Here is a 10,845-nt window from a genome sequence, read left to right as displayed (position 1 = left end):
AGGTCAACAAAACTAACCTCTTTTTCAAGGTGGCAAGGCACGAACAATTACTCTGGCTGTATGGGAAACTGAATTTGTGGGCCAGCTCCAAACAGCATCCTCAGATATACTCAGTCCCAAGTTGATGCGTGTGATCTCAGTGCTTGGAGGAAAAGATGGGAGAGAGGAGGATGCAAGCTCTTTAGAAACCTGAGAATCTACGTGGAGATGAGTAGGAAAGGAGATTTTCAAAAGCAGCAACTTCTGGGAAGCTTCAGACAGCACTGATAACTGACTGAGCTGCAGAAAATAAAACTGAATCACTACCACAGAACTTAGGCAGCTTGGTTTTCTAAAGAAATTATAATTACAAGTAAATGCTGGCAGAGAAATATTTCAAAGCACGACATAAGTGTATACAACACATCAAAACTGAATAGGAAAAATTTCCCTGTCCTGAAACAGAGAGGAAAAAAAGAGTTTTTTTTTTATGGTTGACGAAAAAGCAATCTGATTAATTTTTAAACAGAACTGACAACTACCAAAACCCTAAAAAAAAACAAAAAGAAGAACAGACTACATCATACTACTCACAGTATTAGGTCCTCTGCCTTTTCCATACAAGCATGGAAAAGCAAATTATGTCAATTCAGTCTGACAATTCCAATCAATGCAGTTCTTTGCAAGTGTGATCTCTGGGTTTACCACTCCTACTTACCTTCCATTTTCCTTATTTTATTTACCTTTTTCCTCCTCTAAACTTTCAGGAAATTATACTGTCTTTAAATAAAATATACTCTGACAAATGGCAAGCATGTTAGTGTCTTCTCACAGTAGGTTTCCAATTAACCTTGTTAAGAAAAGACCAGAGATAAAAGCTGCTTCTCTAGGCAAGATGCTTTGGCATTGCTAACTAGAAAGATACCAAAGGAGCACAAAAAAAAAAAAAAAAAAAAAGAGGGCGGCTTTGTTTGTTTATTTTGCTTTTCCCCTACTGGTATTTCAAATAGTGCTTCCAAAAAATGCTTCCATCATCATATGAAAAGTCAAGAAAATTCTAGGTCTTACCTATGTGTTTTCACATTTTATGTTCATAAGGATATAAGGACTTGCTTTTCTGGATCAGGGCTTTAGTCTAAGGTCACATCTCTGCAACAACTGCAAAATTTCTTACCAAAAAAACCCCAAAAACAACCTAGGGAAAAGACAGGACTCTAGCATTTTCAGAAGGTTTCACATACCAAACCAATCTCTGAATTATCCATTGAGTAATGGTACAAATCTTCAGATTTACTTAAAACACCACTGTATTAGTTTTGAGTTAAATTACTGAGGCAGGAATTATAAAATACAGTTATTTTTATTTTCCCAAAACCCCACCCCAAAACTATGTACAAAACTGATAGAATTATTTACAGGTTCTATTCGGTTGTGAATTCTTCCAGAATGCTTAGTGGCAATTTTGACACAATTTAGAGAGTTCAGAGACTGAAAAAGCTATGACACAAATAGCTTCACCCACTTATAAACCAAAGGCCAACCAGGAATCCTTAGGAAAATATGAGCAGGCCAGGATTTACTCACGAGAATTAAAGTGGGAGTTTGGAGATGGTCCCTAGCTCACTCTCTCTGCTGACAGGCTCCAGAAACTGTTGGTTTGTAATTCAGTTTGAGGCTCAGGCTTTATCCCAGGGCTCTGGACCAGGCACTCGAAGCAAGGCAGGACACTCCAGACGACAAGGCTTGAAGTGAGGCAAGGCTTCAGCAGATGTGAGCAAGGCTTGAGCATGGCAGGATTGAGTGAGGCAGATCTGAGCAAAAGCAGATCTGAGCAGCATCCGATTTGACGCAGCAGCCCCTGGGCTCCCGAGCCACTTGCATATATACAAAATGCCAGAGGTCACTTGGTCCAATGGGGCACTAAAGCTAACATGTAGCCACCCACTGGAAAAGCCTTCTGCCAGGCTATGACCATAAAAGGCAGAGGCCAGGACCTCGTATCTGGGGGAGCTTACGTGCTCTGACCCCAGATGGGCATCTTGTTTACCAGGCAGGCAAGGTCCTGTCCCCTTTGTTCCTTTTCCTGCGTTGCCCTGTTGTTGTGGCAGGAAGGAGGGGAGAGAAAAGAACTGTCTAGACATCTTGAGGCCTGTCTGGATTTGTACTGGGCCATGTGTCATGGCTAACCACCACAGACCATGGCAGACATGGACACAGAATTTTCTGTTTGTTGGCTCTTTAATGAACTCCCCGCACTCTCACCACTGCACACCTGTTGCTTTTGTCAAAGTCAACTACTCTAGACTCTTTTATCCAGATATTCTTAAACTGTGTTTTTCAAGGACCACTTGCTACACAAGGGATTCAGTAGAAATTTCCGTATTAGAGTTATGCACACAGGGGCCCACAGGGTAACCAGAAATCAAGGCTCTGGAAGAACAAGTGCTGAGCAAACTACCACAGCTAACACAAATACACATTACACTGGGGTCCACCTGCATATGCAGACCAGTGAACTGTCAACACAGCTGGAGGGTCATTTGTCACTGCCTGCCTTGGCATCACTCCTAGAGCTCTTTCTCTTTCCATTAGACCAATACATGTGCCATGGGTTAAGTTGAATATTTCCTGCTGTTAGTCAAAACCATCCTGCCTCATGCCAACTTCAAAATGAAAGTGCTGGCTGGAGCAAACTATTATGGGGCTTGAAGTTCAGATTGTACCATTAGAGGCTTCCTGTTCCTGTTGCTGTTCTTGGGTTCTGGGTTTTGGGTGCTGGCTCTTTCCTGCATAAATGGCAGTGAGATGGTTGGGAATTGGCTCTACTTCCCTGGTTTTCTGCTTTATGGTACTGCTTTCCTGCTTTAAGATGCACTTCTGGTTCTGCAAATAGGCTAAGCTAAGGTAATCACGCATTGTATTATTAGCTAAAGTGCCTGCACATTGTATTAGTATTACCTGTTTTGCTCAGTAAAACTTTTTATCTCAACCCAGAAGTTTTTTGTGTTACTTTTCCCTCGCTTCTGTGTTGGGGGAAACAGGCAGGTTAACCTGTTGGTTCGCTTTAATCTGTTACACATGCAATACGCATCTGGCTGCACTTCAGACAGAGAAAGATTCAATGCACAGCTCATGGGATCAGAAAGGCAGGTCAGAACTCCAGAGCTTTTAGGCCTAAGAAGTGCAACTCCAGATGAGGGGGATAAACTGTCAGCTGCCTGTGTTTATCTGGATCAGCTGTTCAAACAAAACCAAAGACTTTTCCTGCTTCTATTTTAGGATAACAACCACTCAGCTACCATTATTGCTCTAGAGTATTTTACTGTTACACTTTCTTGTGAAAGCAATAAACTATACAGAGAAAGAACGTATCTCAAACTCTGAAAGAAAATAATATATTAGTGAAAGAACTGTCAAAAAATCATTTATGTAAAAGCACATTCTATTTACAAAGGTCAACTTGCTCTTTAGGACAAGTAAAACCACTACTGGAAAAAATACATATAGAAATGCCTCATCTCTCAAATAGACATTTACAAATACTTTGCTTAAACTACTAGAAACATTAAGACGTTTGAAATTAAGAGTGTGTTCTGCGTGCAGTTCAGACAGAAATTACATTACTGGACTTCAGCGTGTCATCTCTGATCATTGCCAACAACATACTTTTAGGCTCTTCCAGAACACCATAGCCTGGCTATTACCTTAGGATCTCAAAAGGAGGACATGGATTTTCATTAACAAGTTTTCAGTTACTCTTCATTTTGCAATTAGTAAGGACATCCTGATTGTCTTTTCAGCAGGAAATTCTGGTTTTGTCAAACTTGGTGTCCTTTTCCCTGAGTTTCCCTTTAGTGTTTTGCTAGGCATGATGATCGCTGCGTTGGTATATTTACAAGTCCTTGGTCAGCACTAAGTCCTTGGTCAGCACTCTTCCCATTATAAGGCAGAGTTCAGAAATTCCAGGAGTTCTGCGCGGTTCCGGTCTCTCTGTAGAGCAGAAGAGCAGAGGCAGTAGTTTAACAGACCTGTACTCAAGAGGACCAAGGCTGTCTAACCCTGCTTTCTGTGGGGCTTTCACACCTTAGCATGCTGCACAACAAACACTACTACATTCAAACAGCTGGATATAACTAGCTACCAGTTAGGTGTGAGTGCCTGGAGGATATGCAAGGCAACAGGTACTCAGAAGAGATGCAACTGGAGACAAGCTGTCAGTGTCACTATTTCATGATATGTTTTCCGAGTTGCTCCCCATATAGGCAAATAGCCTGCTCAAGAAGGAACTAACTCACAAGCAGAATAGATGCAATTTTCTGGTGTCAGAGGCAACTTTCACTGTACACACTGAAAGTCGTGCGCTTTAAAAGTGTAATTTTCTTCTATGATTTAAGCAGCAGTTTGCAGCATAACAGAAAAGAACCATAACCTTAGTTTCTTTCTTTACACAAGAGACAGCTCAGTCAAAACACTTGTTTCCAGTATCACAAAATCATAATTTATAGAACAATTATTGAATCTTAAAATATTGTGAAGAATAGATGTTCAGCATGTTCATGACCATGGCCACCCAATCAAAAAAAGGACCAACATCAAATACTTGACATCAAATATTGTAACAAGCAGTTTACTGGGATAAAGCTAGCAAGCATTCACCAGAATTTAGCACAAACTCCAGTGCCGCAGAGAGAAGATAATACATTTTGGATTAGGTTTAACTTGGAACGCTCAGGTCTGCTTCAGTTGCTGTAGAATGAACTGTTATGGCTGACTCAGAAACTGACAAACTGGACATCTCTGCAAAGTAAAACTTCTAACACACACTGACTAGTACCAGAAGCCCTCTGCAGCTCACTCCAAGGTGTGGAAACTGCTGAAAACACTGAACACTCGTAGCAACATCACAAAAATACTGTCCATCTATTTCCTCGAGTAATTCAGCAAAAACATGACTGCTTTAGGTGAATGTATGAGCACATGGTCCTAACACTACTATGATCTTTTTTGTAATTCCTCTCTAAAAATTGGTTAGCCTTGCTTGCATTAAAAAAACAAACAAACAAACAACAAAATACACAATAAAGCAGCCATTACCACAACTGAGGACAAGAGAGAAAATGAAGATGATGAGGACAACTGAAAACAGCGCAAATCAATAAAGTCACAAATTGGCTGAAATTTTAAGAACCTGAACTAGCATCCTTTGGTTTATCTACCTATGCCTGAGTATTCCAAGCCCACTCACAACACAGAATCTCGCAAAAGGATGAATTCAGATTTCTCAGATGGCATCACAGCCACATTAAAAGCTACATTCAACTTACAACTCCTAATTGTAAGATCTACTCTTCCATGGAGGACTGCTATTAGAAAAATATTAAAAGATACAGTATTTTCCTTTAGGGATACATAGACTATTTTAACTCTTACCTCTTTATCCTTCTTAGTCTTCTTTATTCTCATCTTAATTTTCTTTCCAGTTATCATACTGTAGTTTTCGTTCTTCTTTTTGTTTTTAAAGAACTAAAATAACATCACACATTAGAAAGACTTAAGCTTTGCTTCATTTTGTAATGTTACAAATCTTAAATAAAATTAGTGACAATAATCTTTTTTACTTCCTAACTGTCCAAAATAATGGATACAGGTTTCCCTTTGCTGATGACAAAACTGGTGGTGCTATAGACATTTTAATGACACAACTGATTACACCTTTCAAAGAGAACTATGAAAGGACTTCAAACTCACACAGGCATACCTTGGAAAGCTGGACAGGTCCTGCTTTCTCTCTTTTTTTCTTCTTTTCTTTCTTCTTCATTTTGTTCTCTTTTTTCTGTTTCTACAAGTATATAACATGCTCTTATGTTTACAGACTTACAAAGGTGAAATACAGGAAATCCACAATCAGCTCTCAATATACCAGATAGTTAAGACAGCCACTACTGCTTGCCCTTACCACCACAGAATAGAATCACAGAATCATAGAATGGTTTGGGTTGGAAGGGACCTTCAAGTTCATCTGGTTCCAATCTCCCTGCCATGGGCATGGACATCTTCTACCAGACCAGTTTGCTCAAGGCTCCATCCAACCTGGCCTTGAATACTTCAAGGGCTGAAGCCTCTACAGATTCTCTGGTGAACCTGTTCCAGTGCCTCACCACCCTCCTAGTGAAGAATTTATTCCTAATCTAAACCTAGCTTCTTCCAGTTTAAAGCCATTACTCCTTGTCCTGTCACCACACACCTTTGTAAAATGTCCCTCTCCCCCTATCCTGTAGGTCCCCTTCAAATACTGAAAGGCTGCTATAAGGTCTTCCTAAAGTCTTCTCTTCTCCAGGCTGAACCGCTCCAACTCTCAGCCTGCCTTCACAGGAGAGGGGTTCCAGCCCCTCTTTGTGATTACCTTTGTGGTAATGCAGTGGAGAAGCAACCTTTGAGATCCTGAGGAACAGAAACGGTCTGATGCCTTAGTCTCTTTTGTTTAATGTAACTCCAATATACACAAAAAAAAAAATAAAATCACTGAACAGAAGGTCCTAGTAAAATTAAAAAGAAAAATTAAACCAGCAAGAATCTACTACTCCGTCAATAACTATAAATCATTTCTTCTGACAAATTCTGTAGTTATCAAGATTCCCCATTTCTCTTTCTTTAGGCACTACTACAAATGCTAGCTGGACCAGCAATGGTTGATAAACGCCATGTAAGATGGAATGGTTTCGTCTCTATGTAAATCTGAATCATGCTTTATCGTTACAAAAGGTGAACCCATAGGTTGGCATATACTGGACTGTGCATTGATTTAAATTATTTCTCCTTTAATGCACAGTCCAGTATATGCCAACCTATGGGTTCACCTTTTGTAACGATAAAGCATGATTCAGATTTACACAGAGACGAAACCATTCCATCTTACATGGCATTTATCAAAATATTAAAAACTATTTTCTGTTTGTTAACTAATTTATCTTCACAAATGTTTACCTTTTTGGTGTGTTTTTCTTTATTCTTCTTCTTTGATTTAGACTTAGGAGAATCTAGAATAAAAAAAAAAAAAGAAAAAACCCAACAACAAAAACCCAAGCAAACCTACAAACAACAAAATAAAAAAATCAAATTCATCAAGTTTAGCATTCTGAAAAAGGCTTTTGGTTTTACAGAGAAGGTATATAGAAATGTAACACTTAAGAAGCAAATGCTGTAGTTCACCTGTATGTATTAACACTGGTTTAAACTCTGAGAAAAGCAATACATTAACATACTGCCACTTACTAGTCTAACATGGAAACTGAAAATACCTGATTTACTCAGTGATTACTTACACCAATATATTATATTAATAGAGACAATACTTCTGTCTTCTTTCTATAGCTGTGCTCTCAACAGATGGCAAATACCTATTTCACAGCCAGTGCCTGCTCTCCTTGTGAAATGCAAAGCTTTGGGAATTTTTAGCTATAAAAGTTTTAGTGAATCTCTGAGCATGCAGACTGACAACTAATTTGGATTGATTTTTTTTCCTCAAATACATGTTGCTTGACATGTCTCTGAGATGATCGAGAGTTCTGTCATTGTCACTGTCTGACATTTTAATTATTTTCAGGAATTTTAGAGTGTATCACATAGAAGAAAATTCATTCAAGATGAAAGACTCCGAATATTTCCATACAGATATAAGTATGCTGTTAAACTGTGAAATACATAATCACACATATGAGATCCTGCACTAGATAGCGAATTTTCAGTCAACCCTGATATTAGACTTTCCATCAGGTAAACTCTAGTTCAGTACTAGAGTTCTTCTCAATCATAGTAAAAAAACATTAAAATACACTTCAGCCTTTAGCCTAGCACATTTCATTAGCAAATGGCAATTTAGTCACATTACTTGCAGTGATACCAAGTATTTTGATAAATCGAAACAGTGCAATCTTCATATAATCAGCAATACATTTCCCTCAAGGTCAGAAGAAAAATCTGCCCTTACTTGCAGATAGTATCTACACCAAGTCCTCGAAGTAAGCAGCAGCTTAGTATGGAAAATCTTAACCCTGCAATGCTTGTATATGTGTTCACACTGAACTTGGTCATTGCTCTTAGTAAGATTCATAGAATGGTGTAGGTTGGAAGGGACCTTAGACACCATCTACTTCAATCTCCCCACCATGGGCAGGGACATCTCTCAACTAGATTCACGGGCTCAAGACCTCATCCAACATAGCCTTGCACACCCCTGGGAAGGAGGCATCCCATTCCAGAGTCTTACCACCCTCATACTGATGAACTTCTTCCTAAGATCCAGTCTAAACCTACTCTCCCTCAGCTTAAAACCATTTCCCCCTTGTCCTGTTGGTAGACACCCTTATGCAAAGTCCCTCTCCAGCCTTCCTGTAGGATCCCTTCAGGTACTGGAAGGCAGCTATAAGCTCTCCTTGGAGTCTTCCCTTATCTAGGTTGACAAACTCCAGCTCCCCCAGCCTATCCTCATAAGCAGAGGTGTTCCAGCCCTTGGATCATCTTTGTGGCTCTCCTATGGACTTCCTCCAATAGCTCTCCTTCTTGTGATGGGAACTCCATAACTGGACACAGTATTCAAGTGGAGTCTCACAAGAGCAAAGGGGAAGAATCACCTCTTTTGACCTGCTGACCACAATCCTCTTGATGCAGCCTAGGATACGATTTGCCTTCTGAATCCGGGTTCATGTCTCAGTTGAATGCTTGCAACGTTAAGACTAAACCAAGACTAAATCAAATATTCCAAGTCTGGTCTAGGTAAGTCAGGTGAAATAGAAAAAGCTCTCGTAATCACTATACTTTCAAGAGATAAGAGTTTTAAATATATACAGTATATTGTTATAAAGTAACATTTCTTTGAATGCCAGTTTCTATTCTGAAGTTATTTAAATTAACACAGGAACACTGCACACTGCATACAAAGAGGTATCTTAACACAGCAAGAGGAAAGGTTTGAGAGAAACACTCTCGAACACACAGTATTAGTATTCTAAGTATTCTATTAGTAGAATACTTACTTCTGGTGGTTTAGCCACAGTTAGAATAAGCATTAAATGTTTCCAGGAGAGCTATCAGAACTAGTAAGCATCATGTGAACTCATGGAGTTAGCTTACCTCGGCTACTTGAGGAAGGTGATCTTGATGACGAGCGTGATGAGGAGGAAGAAGTAGACGTGGTGCTAGAAGACGATGAAGATGAAATGGATGATGATCTGCTTCTACTGCGTTTTCGTTTCCTTTTTTCTTTTCCTTAGGATAACACAAGGCAACAGTGACAAGCATGCCAGTAATTATGGTCCACAAAAAAAACTCTTCAGAGAGGTTACACCTCTATTTTGAGGAACTGGTGGGATTTTTATTCACTCTTCTAGTCCATCATGGTCTATTACGGTCAGCAAGTGACAATGCTTGACATCAGAGTCAAACATCGCAACTGATGTACACACACACCATAGTACTAAAACAGATTAGCAATTAGCATTGCCTACCTCGGACTTTCATCTCTTCTCGTGAAGTTGCACAGAGTGTCCTGTTTTTTTCATCCTTCCCGTTATCCATATCTAGTGAGAGTCAAAAATACATTCGATAGCATCATTTCCAAAAGATTTGGAGAGGGGAGCGGTGTGGTGGGGAAGAGTAACGCGGAGACAGAGGAAACCAGCAAGACCTTTTAAGGGCAGCCCCACCACCACTCCTATCAAACTGCATCAGCTATGGTGAAGTGCAAACGTAAACTATGCTCTTTATGAATCAGGAACGTGAAGACGAAACCCTGTTTTCGTGTCACGATCGACGATGCCGCCAAGTGCGGGGTCATGTTTTTCTTTTTGCCACAGCACCGCACTGCAGGCTACCTGTGAATCACAGGATCCCGCCCTGCGAGGCGGCAGAGGAAGGCCTGCAGGCTCGGCACGGCCTGCACCGCCAAGAGCGCTCCGATCCAGCTGCCCGACCTGCGCCTGCACTCATCCATCCATCCGTCCAGCTGTGGCCGGACACCTGTCCCGCCGTCAGCCCACGGTCCAGTAGGGGCTCCCCCGCCGGCCGTGCCGTGCCGGGCCAGGGCGGTCCGAGCCGACCTATGCCGTGCCGAGCCACTGACGGGCGAACAGATGCGTACGACATTTTCTGGGGGAAGGCGGGCTCCCACCTGCTCCCCACAGCAGAGTAGTAACCCCCTGCACCACCCACCCCGAGAGAGGGGTGGCCGCTACAGCTCCGCTTCCTTCCCCACCAAAAGCGCTTACCAAAAGCGAGCCTGGGCCCCGTTATGCACAGCTAGCAACCCGGAAGCGCTGCTCGCTTCCTGCCTGGTGAGCCGGCGGAGGAGGATGGGAGGTTGTGCGGTCTGTATCCGGCGTTCGGCTGGTCCGTACGGTATCCGGTGTTCGGCTGGTCCGTGCGGTACCCGGCGTTCGGCTGGTCCGTGCGGTATCCGGCGTTCGGCTGGTCTGTACGGTATCCGGTGTTCGGCTGGTCCGTGCGGTACCCGGCGTTCGGCTGGTCCGTGCGGTATCCGGCGTTCGGCTGGTCTGTACGCCGCCGGCAGCTTTCTGTGAGACTGAGGGCTGCTAGACGCCCTCGTCCTTCTTCGCGCATGGGTGGCCGCCCAGGGGCCCTGCCGGCCCCCACCACTCCAAAGCCCTGGGGCTTCTGTCCCGTGCTACCGCCTTAGTCGGGCACCTCCTGCTGTTATCTAAGTGAAACCGTGTTTGAGTAAATGCCATAGTTATAATGACACTGTTTAAGTTAGAGTTAAATATACTGCATTAGTCTTCTAAGCAGGACTATTGATCGCGGGGTTCATTGTGTTAAGTCTGGTTACTTTGTTTAAACGGCGCCTGCCTTGCT

General features: G+C 41.9%; 1 protein-coding gene across 1 annotated transcript; it reads right to left on the bottom strand.

Moving 5' to 3' along the window:
• Positions 1-3,459: 3,459 nt before the first annotated feature.
• On the bottom strand, positions 3,460-10,264 carry LOC128980685 (protein FAM133-like). Its single transcript, XM_054399158.1, has 7 exons — positions 10,242-10,264; positions 9,483-9,554; positions 9,109-9,243; positions 6,964-7,016; positions 5,738-5,818; positions 5,410-5,502; positions 3,460-3,969 (listed from the first exon to the last, which is right to left on the bottom strand). Exons 2-7 carry the CDS (start codon positions 9,550-9,552, stop codon positions 3,919-3,921), a joined length of 483 nt encoding a protein of 160 aa, XP_054255133.1. The 5' UTR covers positions 9,553-9,554; positions 10,242-10,264; the 3' UTR covers positions 3,460-3,918.
• Between the last annotated feature and the right edge of the window lie 581 nt (positions 10,265-10,845).

This window comes from Indicator indicator, chromosome 2, assembly GCF_027791375.1.
Source record: "Indicator indicator isolate 239-I01 chromosome 2, UM_Iind_1.1, whole genome shotgun sequence".
In the NCBI taxonomy this organism is placed as follows: domain Eukaryota; kingdom Metazoa; phylum Chordata; class Aves; order Piciformes; family Indicatoridae; genus Indicator; species Indicator indicator.
The sequence above is the reverse complement of the archived record's forward strand: the minus strand, read 5'-3'. Positions and strand labels throughout refer to the sequence as shown.